The 21,211-nt window shown below is 26.5% G+C and overlaps 8 protein-coding genes across 8 annotated transcripts; 5 read left to right on the top strand and 3 right to left on the bottom strand.

The window, feature by feature from the left end:
• Nucleotides 1-67: 67 nt before the first annotated feature.
• T551_00950 (preprotein translocase, SecY subunit) lies at nucleotides 68-1,795 on the top strand (the record flags this gene model as incomplete). The annotated part of the gene is made up of 7 exons (XM_018373214.1): nucleotides 68-80; nucleotides 126-205; nucleotides 273-370; nucleotides 412-581; nucleotides 634-1,256; nucleotides 1,303-1,636; nucleotides 1,683-1,795. The coding sequence occupies 7 exons, from the start codon at nucleotides 68-70 to the stop codon at nucleotides 1,793-1,795; spliced, it is 1,431 nt and encodes a 476-aa protein (XP_018230381.1).
• Nucleotides 1,796-2,385: 590 nt separating this feature from the next.
• On the top strand, nucleotides 2,386-5,991 carry T551_00951 (uncharacterized protein; the record flags this gene model as incomplete). Its single annotated transcript, XM_018373215.1, has 10 exons — nucleotides 2,386-2,593; nucleotides 2,649-2,815; nucleotides 2,860-2,973; nucleotides 3,017-3,257; nucleotides 3,303-3,848; nucleotides 3,892-4,056; nucleotides 4,102-4,344; nucleotides 4,392-5,011; nucleotides 5,057-5,509; nucleotides 5,560-5,991. The coding sequence occupies 10 exons, from the start codon at nucleotides 2,386-2,388 to the stop codon at nucleotides 5,989-5,991; spliced, it is 3,189 nt and encodes a 1,062-aa protein (XP_018230382.1).
• Nucleotides 5,992-6,104: 113 nt separating this feature from the next.
• On the top strand, nucleotides 6,105-7,492 carry T551_00952 (glucose-induced degradation complex subunit FYV10; the record flags this gene model as incomplete). The annotated part of the gene is made up of 5 exons (XM_018373216.1): nucleotides 6,105-6,341; nucleotides 6,385-6,597; nucleotides 6,638-6,760; nucleotides 6,805-6,990; nucleotides 7,034-7,492. 5 exons carry the CDS (start codon nucleotides 6,105-6,107, stop codon nucleotides 7,490-7,492), a joined length of 1,218 nt encoding a protein of 405 aa, XP_018230383.1.
• Nucleotides 7,493-8,022: 530 nt separating this feature from the next.
• On the bottom strand, nucleotides 8,023-9,706 carry T551_00953 (transcription factor TFIIIB subunit BDP1; the record flags this gene model as incomplete). The annotated part of the gene is made up of 7 exons (XM_018373217.1): nucleotides 8,023-8,171; nucleotides 8,217-8,364; nucleotides 8,407-8,614; nucleotides 8,660-9,161; nucleotides 9,201-9,434; nucleotides 9,475-9,633; nucleotides 9,682-9,706. The coding sequence occupies 7 exons, from the start codon at nucleotides 9,704-9,706 to the stop codon at nucleotides 8,023-8,025; spliced, it is 1,425 nt and encodes a 474-aa protein (XP_018230384.1).
• Nucleotides 9,707-10,018: 312 nt separating this feature from the next.
• Nucleotides 10,019-12,574, top strand: T551_00954 (uncharacterized protein; the record flags this gene model as incomplete). The annotated part of the gene is made up of 11 exons (XM_018373218.1): nucleotides 10,019-10,129; nucleotides 10,177-10,320; nucleotides 10,371-10,841; nucleotides 10,887-11,027; nucleotides 11,079-11,432; nucleotides 11,476-11,610; nucleotides 11,656-11,784; nucleotides 11,831-11,980; nucleotides 12,023-12,154; nucleotides 12,199-12,357; nucleotides 12,401-12,574. The coding sequence occupies 11 exons, from the start codon at nucleotides 10,019-10,021 to the stop codon at nucleotides 12,572-12,574; spliced, it is 2,100 nt and encodes a 699-aa protein (XP_018230385.1).
• A 136-nt stretch (nucleotides 12,575-12,710) lies between these two features.
• T551_00955 (uncharacterized protein) lies at nucleotides 12,711-16,636 on the bottom strand (the record flags this gene model as incomplete). Its single annotated transcript, XM_018373219.1, has 18 exons — nucleotides 12,711-12,902; nucleotides 12,944-13,154; nucleotides 13,196-13,429; nucleotides 13,471-13,580; nucleotides 13,625-13,678; nucleotides 13,721-13,828; nucleotides 13,872-14,174; nucleotides 14,219-14,390; nucleotides 14,433-14,704; nucleotides 14,748-14,867; nucleotides 14,911-15,348; nucleotides 15,392-15,546; nucleotides 15,590-15,692; nucleotides 15,735-15,903; nucleotides 15,951-16,152; nucleotides 16,199-16,316; nucleotides 16,365-16,414; nucleotides 16,465-16,636. 18 exons carry the CDS (start codon nucleotides 16,634-16,636, stop codon nucleotides 12,711-12,713), a joined length of 3,183 nt encoding a protein of 1,060 aa, XP_018230386.1.
• Nucleotides 16,637-16,787: 151 nt separating this feature from the next.
• On the top strand, nucleotides 16,788-17,519 carry T551_00956 (uncharacterized protein; the record flags this gene model as incomplete). The annotated part of the gene is made up of 3 exons (XM_018373220.1): nucleotides 16,788-16,823; nucleotides 16,869-17,300; nucleotides 17,343-17,519. 3 exons carry the CDS (start codon nucleotides 16,788-16,790, stop codon nucleotides 17,517-17,519), a joined length of 645 nt encoding a protein of 214 aa, XP_018230387.1.
• A 213-nt stretch (nucleotides 17,520-17,732) lies between these two features.
• T551_00957 (tethering complex subunit PEP3) lies at nucleotides 17,733-20,912 on the bottom strand (the record flags this gene model as incomplete). The annotated part of the gene is made up of 9 exons (XM_018373221.1): nucleotides 17,733-18,209; nucleotides 18,255-18,345; nucleotides 18,392-18,783; nucleotides 18,827-19,147; nucleotides 19,189-19,362; nucleotides 19,407-19,604; nucleotides 19,646-19,813; nucleotides 19,861-20,002; nucleotides 20,047-20,912. The coding sequence occupies 9 exons, from the start codon at nucleotides 20,910-20,912 to the stop codon at nucleotides 17,733-17,735; spliced, it is 2,829 nt and encodes a 942-aa protein (XP_018230388.1).
• Between the last annotated feature and the right edge of the window lie 299 nt (nucleotides 20,913-21,211).

The raw sequence follows: 21,211 nt of genomic DNA on the forward strand, positions 1-21,211 counted from the left end.
AAAGTTCTATCTTTTTAAAATAAGAAGATAAAAGCACAAATTCTTGATAGATTTCTAAATATCAAGAATGTCTAGTGGATGTGAGTTTCTAGTGTGCTTTTCCGTTTTTTAATTATTCGATATAGTTAGATTTCTTGATTTAGTGAAGCCATTTACTTCTTTACTTCCAGAAATTTTGTCACCAGATGGACGTATCCCATTTCAGGTTTCTATTTACTGCTTTTTTTATGTTTTTTAGGCGAAAATAAATAACTAATATATTAAATATATAGCAACGGATGTTATGGACGGGTGTAATTCTTTTAATTTTTTTGGTTATGTCACAGGTTCCACTATATGGAATTGCATCGTCTGATTCAGCTGATCCTTTGTATTATATATATATATATATATAGTATTTATATGTGTTAGATTTTGGATGCGTATGATTTTGGCTTCTAATCGTGGTACACTTATGGAGCTTGGAATATCACCTATTGTTACATCAGGAATGTTTATTCAGCTTCTTGCAGGGTCACAGTTAATTGATGTTAATCTTGATTTGAAATCTGATCGGGAATTATTTCAAACGGCACAGAAACGTGAGATTTCTTTTTTCATTAATTGTATCTCAAATAAACTTAAAATATGTAGTTTTAGCACTTGTTATATCATTTGGACAAGCAGCAGTTTTCGTTGCAAGCGGTACATATGGTCAACCTAGTGATTTAGGTGCAGGTGTATGTCTTCTTCTTGTTGTACAACTAGTAGTTGCTGCCATGATTGTTATTCTCTTAGACGAACTCCTTCAAAAAGGATATGGTCTTGGATCAGGTATTTCTTTATTTATTGCAACAAATATATGTGAAGGGATTATATGGAAAGTCTTTAGTCCCACAACAATTAATACAGGACGGGGCCCAGAATTCGAAGGTGCTTTATTAGCTTTACTGCATCTTCTTTTTACTTGGAATAATAAGACGCGTGCTCTTAAGGAAGCTTTTTATCGTCAAAATTTACCAAATATTATGAACCTCCTTGCAACTATTTTTGTGTTTGCGATCGTCATTTACTTGCAAGGGTTTAGAGTTGAAATACCTATTAAATCCAGCAAGCTTAGAGGACAGCATGGCACATACGCTATAAAACTATTTTATACAAGCAATATTCCAGTCATGTTGGAAAGTGCGTTAACTTCAAATATATTTATTGTTTCTCAAATGCTCTATCGAAAGTTTCCTGACAATATATTTGTTAAGCTTTTTGGAACATGGAAAGTGTGTTATTTAACTTGAAAATAAGCTGCATACTGAATTAATTAAGTCAGTTCCAGGAACAAATCAGAATCGAGCTGTTTCAGGTCTTGCATACATGATAACTCCTCCATTAAATATTAAAGAAGCACTTCTTGATCCAATTCATACAACTATTTATGTCGTATTTATTGTTTTTATTTGTGCTTTGTTTTCTAAACTATGGATCGAAGTCTCAGGAAGTGGACCAAGGGATGTTGCCAAACAACTCAAAGAACAACAAGTCGTTATTGCAGGCCACCGTGAGAAAAGTATGTATAAGGAATTAAAGCGTGTTGTCCCTACTGCTGCATGGCTTTCTGGTGCTTGTATTGGTGCTTTATCCATTTTTTCTGATCTTTTGGGTATTTTTTCATTTCCTTTATTTTATTAACATTTCATTTTCATTAGGTACTCTTGGCTCAGGAACTGCGATTCTTTTATGCACAACAACAATTTATAACTATTTTGAAACAATGGTTAAAGAGAATACTGCCAATGGTATGATTGATATATTGAGTTGAAGTCTTTTTTAATAAGCAATAATCGTCAATAACTTTTTTCTTTTAAATAAGCATATTTTTTTTTAGGAAATTATTAATCTTAATACCTTATCTCGACTTAACTCTTAACGTTTTCCTAAATATATGTATTTGCTAGTAAATGTATAGAAATGATACTTCTTTTTATGTGTAATAATTGGGTGAAAAATTCGGCATAATTTATGCTGTTAATAAGTAGAAAAATAGATTTTTATTTTTTTTTTTACAAAAAACTAAAGTTATTTAAAATATTAATCTTTCGAAGACGATAAAAACCACTTATTAATTTTCAACATTTAATTCAATCATATGAGTATTTAGAGTACCAATCATTAATGTTTGCTTAAGATATTTATTATTTTCCTATTTTAAATCAATTTCTAATGATATTAGATTAAAAAACCTAAACTATTGATTGTTAGGATATTTGAAAAATTCGTTATTAAAGATTTTTAAAATTTTTTCATATTTTTTCATATATAACATTTCATTTTTAACTTTAAAGTGGATTTGCATTAAAAATATTCATTATTTACATTATTTTTTTCTTTTTCATTATGAAACTATGAAGGATGGATAATAAAGGAAAAGGATGGGTAGAAAGCGGACGAGGACCTCGTATGACGGATCTTTTCCCAAGAGTGAAATCTATTAAAAGTTTTTCAAACAAAGGACGTGTACAAAATGAAGAAGTAAGCAAACAATATGATGTAGAAGCAAGACAGCGACGATTTGAAAAAACTTTGTCAAAAAATAGATATGAAAAGTTAAAACCCGAGCGTGAATATTCCATAATATAATTAAATAAATATTTTTATAACTAATTATTAAACAGGAGAACGTGAAAGAGAAGAAGCAACAAGACTTGGATTAATTGATGACCCAAATAAACCTAAACGACTTCATCAAGCTTTAACATTTATTGGAACATGCAAAGATATGTGTCCACTGTTTGAACGAGAAGAACGAGAATATCAGAAGAACCTTGAACGCTGGGAAATAGTATGTAGTTAGATATTTTGTTTTAAAACTTAACATATAATTAGAATCCATTAACAGGGCGTGTGGATAAGAATCTTGCAGTTAAAGCATTTCATAGGCCAGCAGCTGGTAATGAACAGGTTCTTCCATCAGATGTCCGCCCACCACATGTTCTGAAGGTTATTTGTATTCTTTACAAGTTCTTTTTAATTTCAATATTAGTCAACACTTGATTATCTTATTGATCGTATTGTTTGTGGGGGTGATAGCTTATCAGAAACACATAGTTTTGTTAGGGACAGAACTCGTTCTATACGCCAGGATTTTACTTTTCAAAATAGTCGTGGACTTGAAGCAGTAGAATGTCATGAACGTATTGCACGATATCATATTCTTTGTTTGCATCAATTATGTGAAATTAAGACTTTTAGTCAACAACAAGAAAACGAACAGTTGCAAAAAGGTTATACATACATATACATATCATAAATATTTAATAATATCTTAGTTCTTCAATCTTTAGTAGAATTCTATGATGATCTACGATGTTTAAATATTCATTGTCCTCATGAATCCGAATTCAGAGCTTATCATATATTATCACGTATTCAAGATCCAGATATTATTCGTCTAGCTCAAACCTTGCCTCAAGAACTGTTTTTTTCTTCTCCTATTCAACATTCATTGAAGCTATATGCTCTAGTTCAAAGAAATAATGAAAAAATTGGAATCCATAAGATACCTAATACTGAAGCTGCTCAAAATCTTTTTACTCGTTTTTTTAAACTCATAGCAAGCAAAAAAACTACATATCTTATGGCATGTTCAGTTGAAATGCATTTTGCAGACATTAGGAAAGGTGCTTTAAAAGCGATGAGACGTTCCTATTTAGCAAATCATTCTCCATTCCCTATCGATGAACTTGCAGAAATGTTGGGATGCGATAATGTTGAAGAAGCTGCTGTAAATTGTGAATCATATGGCCTTGCAGTTGAAAGGAATGCAGAAGGAACACCTGTTTCTGTTCATATTCATAGATCTTCTCAATGGAATGGTTAGAAAAATTTAATTAAGTTATTAATTTTAATATTTTATAGAGACTTTACCATCTATTAAACAAAGATTTTCTAGACGTTTGGTTGAGGCTAAGCGTGGTTCACAGTCTTTTTCAGACGTTATTAATGGAGTGCTAAGTGAACCATATCCCATACATTTTCTTTCACCAACTCTCAAAAAATCAACTTCTAAAGAAACATTAAAATGTTAGTATTTCTTATTTATTTAATTCTATAATGATTTTTATTTAGTACCATATTCATGTTTAAACTCAAATGTACTTACTTTTCATTCATCAGAATCTGACATAAGTAAAGAAACAAATAAAAAACATTCTACATTTCTAAATAATAGATTTCTTAATAATAATCAAAAAATTAATATTAATGGTAGTTCTAAAGATCAGAAAAATGAAAAATTTATAAATTTTGAAAACAAACAGAATTTAATAGATTTATCGAATAATCAATGTAAATCTTTAACAGCTTTTCAAAGTATAATTATCATATTATTTTTATTTTATTATTGCTTATATCTATAGATATTTCCTCACATAATGTTGAAGTAAATAATTCTTCTGAGTCATTTGATTCTAATAATCAAATAAAAAATGCAGTTTTAAATGAACATTTTTGTGATTTTTCAAGCAATATTCATCAAAATTTATGTGAATTTAATAATATATTAAGAAAAAAAGAATCTAAGAAGCTTTCAAAAAAGCAATTTCTAAACATTTTAGATACAATTTTTTTAAAAATGATGAATTATCAAATAAAATCAGTTATTACATCAACAAAGGCTGAATTTAAATATTTTAATGAAAAAAGAAACAAAATTATAAACGAATTTGCATTTGAAATTATAGAATCATTGATCAAAGAATTTATTTTTGAAGTGGCTTTTGAATGTATAGCTGAAAATATAAATAAAAAAAATTTTTTAAAAAACATATTTAATATTATAAAAAATAAATATAAGTCAAGAATACTTCAAAAAAAACAATTAGAAAAAATGAAAGCAGAAAAGCAGCAAAAATTTCATCAATATTATACTGCTTTAAAAAAAATAGATATTATAAATACTAAAAGTAAAAATAGAAAAAAAATGTATAGATTTTTAAACAGAGAAACTGATGAGGATATCGCTGAAGCGCTAAAAAAGGTTTGAAATTGAAATTTAATATTTTAAAATTTAAATAATTTATAGACCCATTATCATATAAATGAACTTTGGAAAAATGAAAATTTAACTGATATTCTCATTTCTAGAATAAAAAATTTATCGAAAATAACATTTAATTTCTGGCAACTCTTAATTTTTTCTACAAATTATGAAACACCTACTTCATTTTGGTTAAGACAAAAATTTGAATTAAAATATAATTCAGCTGAATTTTCGTGGAAATCGACATCAAATTTTGATTTAGATATTGAAATTGTGATGCCTATCTCTAATGCTTTTGAAAAAAAATGTTACAAATATATAGGTGCTGTTATTTTCGAATGTAGTCTTATAGATTGCAAAGATTCATTGTTATCTCCTAAATGGGATTTTTGGAAACATCAGTTACATACATTAGTTGAAAATATACCCTGTGAGAACATGTTTAGATTCCCTTTATTAATTATTTATTGGATGGATCCAGAAATAGATATGCAAGTGAGACATCTAACAATAAAACGTGATTATACTGAATACATTATGTATAGCTTGATACTCTTTTTGATATACCTTTGCTTAAAAAAAAACAAATATTATTGACAAATGTTGAATTTTTCAAAATTACTTCGATTGAAGAAACTAATTTAAAAAATGTATTTGAACGACTTCTCTCTTATGTATTACCGGACTTAAGTGGTTATTCTTCATCAGATTTTAAAGGCATTAAAAGATTAAGGCATAATAACGATATTTTAGATGAAACAGATGATATCATTTTATTTGCAAAAATGCCTCAAACTATCCAAAGAAAAATAAGGAGGAGAAACGCTTTTTCTATTAATACTCAGGAAGTACTTAAAGAGTCTTATTTAATGGATCAAACAAAATCATTATATTCTGATACATCTGCAATTGAACTTGTATCTGTTCAAAAATTATTTGATAATATTAAAGCAGCACGAGAATTATTGGCGCCATAGCTATTTTTATAAATGTTTTTATTTATTATTTTATATATTTTTTTATATATTTAATAAGTTACGTGTAGGTTTTTTACTACAAATAAACACCGCTACATTTTTCAAAAAAAAAAATGGCGAAAACTAAAATTAATTTAGAAAACCATTTAATATTAGAACAATCAATGATACGGCTTCCTTATGAGCTTTTAAGAATGAATTTTAAAGTATCACAAAAATATATCGAAAAAAATTCAAATTATTTTTTATCCGCAATTGAAAAATTAGATTTTAGTACAAGAGAAGAAACAGAAGCATCAATAGAACAATTAAACATTATCTTAGTTAAAATTCAAGAATTAAAAGAAAAGGTATTTTTTTTAGAAAAAAATAATTCATTTTAAAGATTCCTAGTTGTTTTTATTAAATCAAGAAGATATACAGTATTTTAGACATTTAAAAGCTAGAATTGCTCATTTAAAAGAGCTTTGTAGCATAGAAAACATAGAGGATGATGCTTATGATAGATGGAGTCAAGTTCGATTGAATCGTCTTTTAATAGACTATATGTTACGTAAAGGGATGAGTAAAACGGCTAAACAATTAGCTCAAGAAAAAAATATTGAGGTATAATATATGGAACATATGTGTGAAATAACAGAAAAAGGGTCTTGTTGATATTGATTTGTTTGTTCGATGTAGAGAAATTGAAGAAGCTTTAAAAAATAAAAACACAGCAAAATGCCTTGCTTGGTGCTCAGAAAATAGAGCTTTTCTAAGAAAGAATAAAGTAAGAAAACAAAAGTTTATGTATTTTTACTTAAATGATGTTAGATTAATCTAGAATTTGAGTTAAAGTTACAAGAATATATTGAACTTGTTAAAAAAAGAGAACTTTTTCAAGCAATTCAGTATTCGCGAAAGTATTTAACCTTTTATTCAGAGGCGCATATAGAAGAGTTCAGGCGTGCTATGGCTCTTTTAATATTCCCACCCGATACAGAATATGAACCTTATAAAGTAATAATATTTTTTAAATGGCTATTTTTAATTTTAATAACAGAAACTTTATTCTCCTGATCGTTGGATGTTGTTAGCGGATTTATTTGTATTAACTCATCATAATTTATATAATCTTCCAGTCCTTCCTTTGTTATACATTACACTTTCTGCTGGTCTTTCTGCTTTAAAAACACCATCATGTTGTTCTTTTGAGTCTCAAAAAGTAAATACTACTCTTTTTCACTCTACTCTCTGTCCAATATGTTCTCCTGAATTAAATTCTATTGCTTCTTTAGTACCATATGCTCATGCTGTTAGATCAAGTCTTATAGATTCATTAACAGGTGAAAAAATTAAAAGTGATAATGAGTTAATAGCACTTCCAAATGGACATGTCTACAATCAAAAAAGTTTATATGAGAAAAATGAAAAATTCGGAATTTCAAAAGATATTATCTGGGACCCTGCAACGACTGAAAAATTTTCTAGAGAAAAGATTAGGAAAGTTTTTATTATGTAAATTTCAAATGCTCAGGTTATGGTTTTTATGGAAATTATGTCTAGTTTCATGACAAGTTTATCATTTTTATTAATATAGTACTTTTATTAATAAAGAACATAGATTTTGTATAATAAATGGCATTTACCTGTTACTGTTCTAAATCATCTTTTTATTTTGTCTTTGTATTATATAACATCGATGTAAATAAGTAGTAAGACTTATATTAGGAAAAAAGTTATATTGTTAGATTTAAAAACATTTTGAAAATTATGAGCCTTTTAATTTTTTATGGAGTCAATAAATTTTTTATATATCTTCATTAGATTTAGAAATAAATTAATTTTTTTTGATTCCAAATATTCAGATTATTTTAACAGAATAGTTTTAATAAATTTAAGAATTAAAGACTCATAAAGCCTTATAAGTATATTTTAAAAAAATGTAGATAAATGTTTTGAACTCAACACTATATCTTAAAGAAAATGATTCAATAGATTTGATAATATTAACCAGAATATATTTATTTCATTGATTTATAATAATTAAAATTACTTATTGTTTTCGAGTGAAATTTGTGCATTTTCTATTGAAATTCTTCTTGATTCTTCAAAATCTTCTTTTGCTTTTCTTAGCTCTTCTTGAATTTCATTAATAGATCTAAAATTAGAACCAGTTGCTTTTGAATATGCAACAATATCTAAAAGCAGTAAGACAATGGTAAACTATTGTGCTATTATCGTACCAATAGGTTGTCTGGATTTAATAGCAATATCTATTTTCTCTGGGTATTTTTTTTCTTCTGAGTTAAATTTGTTTTTTATTTGTCGTTGACTTCTATTAGGAAACATTTTGCATATAAGTCCAAAATCAGTACCCCATTGGGATAATGCCTATTAAATATTAAAATGTTTTTTTTAAAGTAAAAAATATACATTGTAAAATTTTTGAGTATCTTCTTTAGACCAACGATCTGATTTTTCTCTTTTACCCCAACTAGCACTATTTACTTTCCTAGATAAATCATTTTCTTCAACTAATTCTATTTCAGTATTTGGATTAATATCTCTTTCACGTCTATCAATTTGTAAAGAATTTTCATCTATTACAATCTTTCCATTAACTACACGAACTTGCGGAGCCCTTGAAAATTTAACAAAAAATATACAGAAATCATATAATATATACCCTTTTAAATGATATTTTGTTACATTAGTATTATCGTTTTTTATCATTAGAGATTTTGAATTATGAACATTTAAATATGTTTTTTGTACATTTTTATCAGAAGCCAATACATTTTTAGTTTCACAATCTAATTCTTTATTTAAATCATTTTTAGAAAATAATTTATCATTTTTAGATTTCATTTTTCGTTTTACTGCTTCCATTTTACGAATTTCATTGAATTTCACACTCTTTCTTCCTATTCGTATATCTTTACATAAGTCAGAAATTTTTACTTCAGTGGGTTCAATCGTAAGTTGTTCACTATTGATTGGTGAAACTGATCTCTTTCTCTTGGGTTTTTTTAATTCTTTAATATTTTGTTTAGCAGCTTGACTAGACTCTAGGATTTTTGGTTTCCTTTTCTTTGATGAATCATCCATTATATTTAATTCGACCTGACTGTGTGCAGAATTTCCATTTTCTTCATTTTCTAGTACTTTACAATAATCCATTTCTTTTTCTATATTAAAAGACAATTTCATTTATTTCCTATACAAACCAGTATCTTTTTCTAAGGGTTTTCTTCTTTTAGAAACAATACATGGACTTCTTTCTTTTTCTGCATTTTTATGTAATATTGTTTCATGAATATTTTCTGATTTAACTGTTGTCTTACACTTGATTTTTGAGTCTAAAAAACTATGATTTGATACTTTATTCGATTCAGAAACATTCTCTTCAGTTTTATTGTCCAAATCTTCTTGTTTTCTTAACTTTGATTGATTTTTTTTGCCTTTTTCACTGTTACTAATATTAACAAAAAATATTCCTACTTGGTTTTTCAAGTGATTCTTCTACTAAATCTAACGTTTTTGCATTCAATCTTTCATTTAAAGAAAATGAATTTTCTGATATTTGATTTTTTTGTTGATTAACTACCAAAGAATCTAATTTTGAATGAACACGAGGTGTAAACCGTAGAGTTGATTTAACTATATTTTATGAATAAATTCTACATTTAAAAGAATATATTTGCATACTAACAGATGCTGTAATAATATTCATTTTAGCTTTCTTATTTTATAAGAAAATAATGCTTTTTTTTTTTAAATATTGAAAGAACGTTTATGAAAATCCTAATCGTCAGAACATTTGAAAAAAACATTAAATATTAACAAGTAGATAAAGTGAAAAAAAGGTATTAAGAAGAGTCCTATATTCTATTCAGAAAAGGGTTTTATGAGATTTTATGCTAATATTTTCTATAGAAAGTTCATTTTATTTTTGGTATGCATTTTTTCTACAAAAAAAATATAAATACTAAGAAACAGTCAAGATAATTTGACAAACAAACGGATTAGTGGCTTTTAGCCTGTAATGGACGATAAGAAGCGGTCTTTGGATGTTGTTCAACTATCTTCTCATGAGCCTGTGCCGAAAAAACAGATTTTTGAACATACGTCGCGTACTATTCAGCCTGAAATAGAAGTATGTTACTAAAGGATAGATTTTTAGAAGTTAAAAAGCATACGTAGGATTTTCAAAAGGAAGCTATATGGAGACGTATGCAAGAATATAAACGAGAGGCAATTCGAACGAAAGAGCAGCTAGAACAACTAGAAAAGACTGCAATGTATCATGATGATCATTTAAGAGCAATTGATGCATGCTTTAACGAAGTATAGAAGATGTTATGCATTTTTTTCTTGGATTGATTTGGTTCATTTAGTTTTTGAATGAAATATATATATATTCAGGAGCAAAACCGGAATTAGAACCATGGATGTCAAATATAATGGATATTTCAACGTTGTTATTTGCAAATGATGTGACGTTTTATTCTCATTTGAATGATAAAAAGGATAAAATTATGAATAGTGTTGTTTCGGTGCTAAATTTCATTAAAACATCACTCGTTGAAGATGTTGATATGGAAAGAATTAAGAAGCATGCAGCTAAACTATCGTCTGATCTAGAAATAGCAAAATCTCATATTGTGAAATTAAAATTAGATAAAGAAGATAATAAAAAAAAACTAGAAGATATGGTTTATCAAATAATATCTTTAGAAAAAAAATTAGATCGGCAAAAAAGTATTACATTGTCTAAGATAGAACTAAATGCTATGAAAAAAGTGCCGGAAGTAAGTAATAATGATGAACATATGGAAGTAATAAAAGTGTCTAAATTAGAAGATAATGTTTTAGACATTTATTTAAAAAAATAAATTTTAACAGCTTATTAGAAATCGAACTCAAATATTCTAACTATTGAGGCGGAACTGCGTGAAATGAATGCCATTAATGAAAAAAGATTATCTGAAATATCCAAAATGAATTCTCAAAATAGTGAGTTACGTGAACAATTAATAAATCTTCAGTTGAAGGTAAATATATTTAGCGAATTTATTTTTAGTCTAAGAATTAATAAAATTTAGCTAAAAAATTTGGGTGAGGAAGATATTTTACATTCTGATGCGTATTGTTTTTTAAAAACCAAATTTGAACATTGTGCTGGAAAGATTAAAGAAATAGAACCTGCATATGAAGCTCTTAATAAAGAAGTTGAGAAATTACGCTCTGAAAGATTAGAATTTAAAGAGGAACTTCTTAACGAACAAAGAAATATAATTGCTGATATGAGAGATCAGCTGGGTAAAGTAGAGCAGGATCTTGCTCGTGTTAGGACTGTGCGAGATGAGCTCATTTCTCAACTTAATGTCAAAAAAGCTACTGAGATTGAGAAATCTACTGCAAAAAATGAACTTTTAGATCTTTTAGAAACACGTAATGTAAGATTTCTTTAAGTTTTTTAAAATATGTTTATTTTTAAAGGCAAGAATTATTGTATTAGAAAAGCAAGTTGAACGTCTTAATTATGAAATTAATCAAGATACTAAATTAGAAAATAGTTTAAGTTCTGATGAATCTAAAGAACAACTTTTAAAACAAATTGAGCGTTTACAAAAAGTAAGTCATATTATATATTATTTCTAAGTATTTATTTTTTAATAGCAAAATAAAAGTTTGAGCACTGAACTTTTAACTTTAGAACAAGCTTTTAATAAAGCTCATCATCAAAGTTCTTTAAAAGTTAATGAAATTGTAGCAAAAGAAGACAAGTTTTATCGTTTACATGCAGATGTATATCAATTTAAGTTATTTTCTGTTACATTTAACATTTTAATAGAAAGCTAAGGCTGATCAGAAATATTTTGATGCTATGAAAGCTAAAGATAAATTAACTATTGAAAATAAAGCACTAAAACAACAGAATTCTAAAGCAGGTGATATTATTATTAAATTACAAGAATCTGAAAAATGTACAACACAAAAAATGGTTTGTTTCCTATATTGTTGAATTACGTTCAAATTGTTTTAGATAAATATAGAAAAGCAAATTGCTGTTTTAAGGACAGCTAATGAAGTACTCATTTCAAAAACTCAAGAACTCCAATTAAAAATTGATGAGAAAGAACAAAATATAAAAAATATTGGGCAACAAGTCTCTATGGTAAGAGTTATCTTACTTTATTAATTAAATAACATATATATTAGTTAAAGCAGCACTTAATAGAGCAAAAGAATATTACTTATACAGAAATAAATGCTAAGAGAGTTGCAGAAGAAGAAATTGAAAAACTTAAAATGCAAATTCGAAAAAACAAGAATCAAGTTGCAGTTAATGGTGATATAGATGAATTAAAAATATATAGGGTATACTGTATTTTAAAATATTGAAAATGCGTTAATAGTTTAGGGCATGGCTAAATGCTCTGTATGTGAAACTAGATGGAAAAATACAGCAATATCATTATGTGGACATGTATTTTGTAAGGAATGTGTAAATAAACGTATAGAAACTCGGCAACGTCGCTGTCCTTCGTGTAATCGGGGTTTTGGTTCTGGCGATATACTTCAAGTTCATTTATAAGTGTTATTAATTGTTTATTAAAATTGAGATATTTAAAAAATTGTAAATTATAAATTCCATATAATTCATATAGTCATGATTTTATAACATACGAGGTTTAAACAATAATCGATTTATAACTATTATATAGCAATATTTATTTTTGCCATAAATATTCATTCAATTCTATTAAATTCTCATTTAAAGAATGCTTTAAGGCCATAATAATATCTGGTCTATTGACTTCATCTGCTTTGGTTAAATCTTCAGAATATTGTAACTGAAGAAGAGTTTTTATTTCATCATAACTAAAGACGTTTTTAGACTCTTTAATTTTTTTGAGAAGATTCTTATTTTATTAGAAAAAAACAATATATTTATAAAAGTTACCTTAGGACCTAGTTTAAATATTTCGTAGAAATAATTTGATTTTTCGAATTTAATACTCTCAACATCTCTAATGATATTTTTAAGGTTTTGTTCTAGAATCATTATGTTTAGCAGCATTTTTTTTGAACCAAGAACATTCATTTGTGTAATATTTTCAGCACTAAGAACCAACAAATTATCTATCATATACGGTAATCCATAAATAACAAATCTTAAATTATCAGTACTATTTTTTTTCTTAAAGTTACATACGAATATTCTTCATATTGTAGACAGGAATTTAATTGTTCATTATATTCTAAAAGATCTGTATTTAGCTCAAAAAGATATAAATCTGGTTTAGATATATATTGGTCCAAATAATAATTACCATCACGAACAATTTTTTCTATATAGTAAATAATATGACATCTTATTTCAATTCTAATGTTAAGAAGAATTGATTCTGAAAGTTCTTTAAAATCAGCTAATATCGCATCTAATTTTCTAAAAAAATCAGTATAATTAAAAAAATAAAAAAAAAATACTTATTAGACTCTGGTTTCATATTAAGAATTAAAGTGTCTGCTTTATTATCATGTAAAAAAGATAAGGTTTTATTTGCTTGTTTAAAAGCAGAGTTCTGCAAAAATCGATCCTAGGCTATTTTAATACTTTTTAATTTTTTGCATAAAAACTAACATTAAATTCGATTTTAGATCTTTTCAGAGAAACTATCATATCTATAAACCATTTCTATAATTGTAAATAAATAATTTATATAAGTTTTAAGCAAACCAAAGTATGATAAAATACTCCAAGAGATTCGAGAACTTGTTTATCCCATTGAATATCGTTATATTTTAATGGTGTTTTGTTTTTTAACAGAAATTCTTTCTCGGTTTCCTTAACAAATTAAATAATAATTATTATATATAAATGTTTTTACCATAATAGAGAATTCATCTAATGAAATAGATCCATTTAAAAATGATTTTAGTAATTTTTTTAACTCTTCATCGTCTGACCAAACTTGACTTATTTTTTTTATATTTTTTATAATAGTTTTGTTTTTATTACTACTACCAATATGATTGGTTTGAGAAATTAATTCTTTATATTTCAATTTAGATTTACTAAGATATTTTTTCAAAATATCAAATAAAATGTCACTATAATCTTCATTATTATAACTAATAGAATTAAGCATTTTAAATAAATTTGTAATTAATATTAATAAAGATACTGTATTCTAAATAGTTGTTATTTGATATAAATATAATAAATAAATAATACTTTTAACAAAGGACGTGTTGAATAAGTAGACCAATTTTCATCAATTTGAAGTACATCGAAATTTAATATGCTTTGAGCAGCAATTTCTTGGATAATATCTTTTAGTTGAGGAAGAAAAGAATTTAATAAAAAGTCATTTAAAAACGATGTAAGAGCTGAACTTAAAGAAGACCTAAGAAAAGTAAAAAATATCATTTTAACAATAATTACTTACTCATGAAACAGTGTATCTTTACACTTTTGAAAAAATGCCCAAGTGGGTTTAAATAAAGTTTCAATATTAAATACAGAAGGTTTAATTAGCAATCGGTGACCTGTAAATGATGCTTCTTCTTTTAAGTTATGTAAAATTAAATGCGTTTTGTTTTTAACATTTTCTTCTCGTAACATAAGGTATACAACGGATGAATTTAAAATATTTTTTAAGTCACTAAGAGCGGTGTTAAGATCCTTAGAGTTTTCATTAATATTATATATGTTAAACATCTAATACAAGATTAGTTTAATTAAAAAATAATTAGTATTGCACTTTTATTTTTTTTATATCTTTTTTTTCATTAAACATATTATTAAAAGAAACAAAATTAGAATACATAGATACTGTTTGGTTAGATTCATCTATAATATAATCGTGAAGTAGTGATTGAATCTTAAAATGTTGAATAAATAAATAAATAAAATAATAAACTAACCTCTAATTGAATTGGTTTCCATATTTCTAAAAGATTAAACGATATTGATTTAGACATTTTCTCACTAGTTTTTTGAGAATCTTCATCATTTAAATCCAAAATATATGTATAAATAACATGATATCCCTGAAGTACTGCAGCTAATTTAGAATATAATGTCCAAAGGAAATCTTTTAAAATTTCTGATCTCATATTATCTTCTAAAAATTCAATATCAAGAATGTTTAATGGTTTTTTTTTGGAAAATCTGTCTTGGAATAAATTAAAATTTCTTTGCTCAACCTCATTTATTGTTTTATCAATTAATTGGTAAATTTCTACAGGCAATCTTTGAATAATAATGTCTAATGAATTAGGCAATACATTTAGCAAATACAATGCTCTAGTAAGCATTTTCATATATTCATAAGAATCAACTTCAGGATTATAGATATTATTCTTAAAGTATTATTAAAAAATTAAAAATTTACAGTAAACATACCTTTTTGGATTCTGGTAATGAATTGTTGTTATTTAGTTGATACGAATAAGTAGAATTTGTATGATTTGAAGTTGTAGTATCAATATGGTTAATAGTTCCTGGTTCCATTTTTGATTGAAATGCTTCATTTTTCTTTAAAACAGCAGGAATAGGCACTATTAAAAGTAAAAAATTATTTTAATAATAGAAATTTTATACACTCTTTCTGTCCTAAGGTATAAGGAGCCCAGTATGTATCACAGTATGGAGATTTTAAATATAAATGATTATGAAGCTCTTCAAGAATAATATGCATTAATGACTATCTACTTATTAGAAATATTCTGCTAAAATTTTTTATAACATTTTTATGGCCACTGATGTACCGTTTAATGTCTATTAAGGCATTGATTTTAGACATTTCATATCTTTCTGTAATCTCCTGAGCTTCTTTGAGAAGAATAATTGCAGTTAAAAATTTTTTTTCTGAAATATGCCTTTCTAAAATTTCTGGGATCTTTCGTAAATCATCGCTTTATTAATGTGTTAGTATTTTAGAAAAATATCAAGAGTTGCATACATAGCTTTTAAAATTCTTAATATTTCTTTAAGGTGCAAACTACGTTGATGTATTGACCTTAAATCACTCTTTTTATATATAAGTCTTTTCTGAGATTCTAAAATTGTTTTTTCTATTTCTTGCGCTTTTTCTTGAGATTCAGTTATATTTTCCATAATAATTCCAAATGTAGCAATTGAGCGACTAAATTCTTCATAATTCTCTTTTTTACATTAAAAATATTATATATAAATATTTTCTGAATGAACCATTTACTATTAATTTAAGTGATTTTTGTAAATCTTGATACGTTGCTTTAAACGCATTGTAATCTTTTCCAAGTGAACTTTTGTCTAAAAGTTCAAGTGCTACTACGAGTGGATTACACTAGTCAATCATTAGAATTCTTATTTTTAAATTACCCGTTTTTATAACCTCATCTTTTGTCATGTAATTCCAGTTTTTTTTAATTTGCTGTAAAACACCTATTTTCATTTAATATTTGCTACAAAAATACAAAAAAAATATTATTTACTTTCATATTTATCTATTGCATCCTCGTATGTCTTTGATTTCCCTACATTTTTGACGTCTGTCTTCTTTCTTTGAACTTTTTTCGAATTCCCTGCTTTCCAATCTTCCGTTTTTTCCTGAACATCTGACAATGCATTTTCGAAAATACTTACATAATCTTTATAAAAATTCATCTTAAAACAAAGTCTGTATAATTTATGTTTAGAATTTTGTTTTTTATATCATTTTCTAGAAAAACTTTTATTTTTTAAAAAATTAAAGTTATCGAGTATATTTTGAATTTCTAACGTTTTTTTATAATCTCCAGATAATTTATGAGCGTTTATGAGATGTCAATTTATATGTTCACAGCGTTTTTTAGTATTTTTATCTAACATTTTCATTGATTTTTAATAATATGCTTAGATTTGCAGTCTTGGCAATCCTGGAGCAAAATATCGTTTTACAAGACATAGTCTTGGACATTATGTATTGGAGCAAATTCATAGTTATTTTGGATTTTCTGTCTTTGAAAAGGATCCTTCATGTTTTGGAATGTATGCAAAAAGGGATGATTTACCATTTTTGTTGTTTCAATCATGTGTTTTTATGAATGAATCAGGGAAAGCTGTACAGAAGGCATGGAATAAGTTTTGTGCAGATATGGTTGTTGAGGGAGAAGGAAGACCTTTACTAGTGGTCCTTCATGATGATATTGAAGAGAAATTTGGTACAGTTAAAGTTCGGGAACAAGGAAAGGGAAGGTATAATTTTGTGATTGATGTTTGGTATATATTAAAAAATCAAGAGGTCATAAAGGCATACAATCGTGTATTAAATCGTTACTTACTGAGGAAAGTTGCTTTTATATAGGTGCTTGTATATCTAATATGGTTCTAGTCGTTTGTTCGATTTTCAATTGGTTTAGGTAGACCTTCCACTCGGGAATCCAAAGATGTGGTTAATTTTGTACTACAGAAGCTGTCTCCACAAGAATTGAGTTACATAAATGAAATAACTGTTCCAAAGGTTATTGAGGAGATTGAAAAATTAAAAGATAGAGTTAAAAGTGAGTAAAAAAATTTATAGACGCTTGAGTTTTTATTTCCTGATATTGTATTTTGATAAAAATTTTAGTTATTATGAAATAATATATAAATGTTTTCTTTATAATAAAGAATTTTTTGTGTAAGTTTTAGATAATTTTGAGTAATTCATTATATAATTAATATAGAAATTGTATTTATAAAAAGTAATATATTTTTATTTTAAATTATAAAGTTAATATCGTTAAATATTCCAAAATAATGCTTCCTTTGAATTAATATCAATAAAATTTTTATCTATACTTCGTATCATATTACTACCACAAAGTATACACTCTGCTGATATTATATCATCTAGTTCTTTGCATAATCGTTCATACTGGTCAAGTTGTTTCATAGGGATATCGCTTTCAAGTTTAGATATTATAGATTGTAAATCCTGAACTCGTCGATATTGCCAAAAAGTAGAATCTTTTGAAATTTTTGAAAATAAACAATCTTTATGAAAACAATGTTGACATGGGAAAACATAAAATTGGTCATTTAATAATATATTTTTACAGATATTGCATTTTTCCTCTACATTTAAAATCGTAAACCATTTATTATGATCTTCTATATTATGGCGAATATTGTCAGCTGATACTGTTAATTCTTCCATCTTTTTAAGCAACGAATTTATATTAGAAGTATATTCTTTTAAGACAGAACATATTTCTTCCTAGAGTAAATATTAATTTATATAAAAAATATTTTTAATTGTAACTTTAAAATTATCTATTTTTACAGAATCTGGATATAATGGGATTAAATCTTCGATATTAAGTGATCCATTCTTCATTAAAAATTTTAAAGAACTAAATTTATTAATATCATATTATTAAAATGCTAAAATATTATAACCTTTTGGTGTCTTCGTCGGACTGACTAATTACTTTTTTTGCAATTTTAATCCATAATTTTTTCTTTAAAATACTATTTTCAACTTTATCTGCTGAGGTAGACGCTAAATCTATATTATTATGTTTTAAAGCCAAATCTACTGCTTCCTCAAAAAAGCCCATTTTAGAATATAAATAAATAGAACTTAGAATTCTTTTGTATTGAATACAAGTACGTAATGCAAATTCTGAATTATACAAGTCTTTACTTTTTTGCCATTCAAGATATTGCAAAAGCGATGTTTCATCTTGGTTTTCACTACTAGCAAGTAGTGATAATAATGTATTATGAATTATAGGTTCTGTTATAGGTGCCTGATCAATAATAAAAAAGAGATAACGAATTGTTTGATTCTTTAGAATATTAGTTAATTTTAAAAAATAAGACATGCCACACTTGTTCTATTAAAAGTTTATATTGTTGGTTGTAATCGATAATAGCAGGAATAAGTTTTAATGGATTAATATCTGAATGTAATATCCAAGTATCTACAGTTGCCTTTGGTTTTTGTAAAATTAATACAGATGCGTATTTATAAATTAACTCTGGATCGGTTTGTTTATTGAGAGCATTAAGAGCTGCATCATAATTCTGATTCCGTACCCAATATTGTAAAATATATGGGTAATCATTAATGCTTTCTGCGTATATTAACAGTTCATTTTGCCGACCCTGACTATTAATAAGATGATAGGACGCCTCTCGATTTAAATTAGACTATTCTTATAAGATGTATTTTTATACATTTAAAATTTTACCTTGTATTTATTTATAAATTCACTGAATTCGTTTTGAATTTCTTTAATTTCTGTAGAAACAGTGTCAGAAATATTAAGAAAAGAATTTTGTACTTGGATATCGTCCAATGTGTTCATCTTAGTTATATATAAAAAAAGTAACCATGTTGATAATATTGTTTTTTGTATAAGAGCCTATGAAATTGTATTTTTAATAATTACAAAAGAATTTTCCTTACTCCTTTTTTTATCAATGAGAGTTTTTCAAGTAAATATATTCTCAATGCATCATGATCTTTCATATCCATGAATTTTAGAGAAATCTCTTCAATTGGCAATGTTGTTTTCGCTAATACTTTTGCTGCTTCATGGGTCTTAGCCTGTTTAATTAAATCCATGCCATATTCCCTATAAATAGCATCGTAATGAGAATTTTTCTAACTATATAAGATTTTTTAAAGAAAAATAACAATTATACTTTTGCAAATTTAAGAGCCTTTAAATAATTACCATTTTCAAGAAATGACTTCCAAATATCAGCGTTTTCATTAGAAATAACAATCTCATAAACAAAATCTTTTGAATAAATCCAATATGTACTTTTATACGTATCTGTAACTAATCCTAGTATTTTTTTGTCTGATTTCTAAGCTAGATAAGATATATGTAGGTATGTTTTATAGATTTGCTTGCCATATGTATTTTTTCTGTAAAAACAATTTGATTGTTCAATCGATTAACGATATAAATCTCGTTTTCTTGTACAATGATAATATGATAATGTGTAAAACAAAAAAAGAATGGAAATTCTGAAAACTCTCGTTTGATTGTATCTCTATAATATTAATAAGCTTAGAGTCTTGTTTCTAATTATCCTACATATGCAAATGTGTTAACGTAAAATTAACTTTTTCTGATGGATCAACATCAAAAGCTCTCAAAGATCCATAAAAAATATCTTTTCCTGATAACCATGCAATATATCGATCATTTATCTCCTCGTAATACTCTATTTCAACTGGCGATATTGAAAATTGTGAATTTTTCATTTCAGCCATCTCAAGTCCCTTATGTCCAGAAACAAAAAGTTCTCGAGTCATTCCCTCTTCTCCCTGACCTCCCTGTGCCATTCGACCCATAAAATATTCTACTTTTTTTTCTGTAACTATGATAATATATCGATAATGTATATCTTGAGAAATATCCTCCATATAAATTCCGACAATATCTGAATTATCCTGGTCTTTGTAAACCCGTTTAACATATTTCTCCTCTCCCATTTCTATACATGTTTCAAAAATATTTCCCTCTTTACATCCCAATAGAATGTCTTTTGTACTCGCTTCTGTAGCATGTATATTCCATCCAATACACCTTATATTAAGTCCTTTAAGTCTTTGGAGCACTTTTCCTCGAGTAGTATGTACATCAAAATATATATACTCGTTCGTTCCTGTTTCTACAACCAAATGTTGTCCTCCTGGAGAAAGAAAAATTTTTCCAATTATTGAACTTTTTTGCTTCCGTGGAACCTCTAGATCTTGAATTTCACTCGGATGCATCAAATCCATTCGTAAAAGTTTTCCTGTATGTAGTGCAAGAATAAGTATGTTATTCTTGATATCCATTACTGAAACAGATATTTCATATGAAAATGAAACCTTCTCTAGCCTAAATAGAAGTGATACTGCATCAGAAGAAATATCAGGAGGAACATCAGAAAGATTAGGAGAGGCACAGTGCATATATTTAGAAGATGGACACATACAATTCGGAGAAAGATGTATATAGATTCCCAATGAACTGTTTTTATTTACTGTCTACTTTGTATGTTCGTGTTTGTGTATTAAAACGAATATTAATGCCACTGAGCTTCTTTTTTGTGATAGTTTATTAAGAAAGATTGTCGAGCTGGTGAGTAACGACACGAAAAGTCTTTATAAAAGAGTAGGATAATATACACATATATATTGATATATATATGCTTTTTAAGAGAAAATAGGGGATGGGCATAGTTGTTTGATGTTGAGGTTTTTTTTATTAA

The sequence above is a fragment of the Pneumocystis jirovecii genome (assembly GCF_001477535.1).
Source record: "Pneumocystis jirovecii RU7 chromosome Unknown supercont1.4, whole genome shotgun sequence".
Taxonomy (NCBI): Eukaryota; Fungi; Ascomycota; class Pneumocystomycetes; order Pneumocystales; family Pneumocystaceae; genus Pneumocystis; species Pneumocystis jirovecii.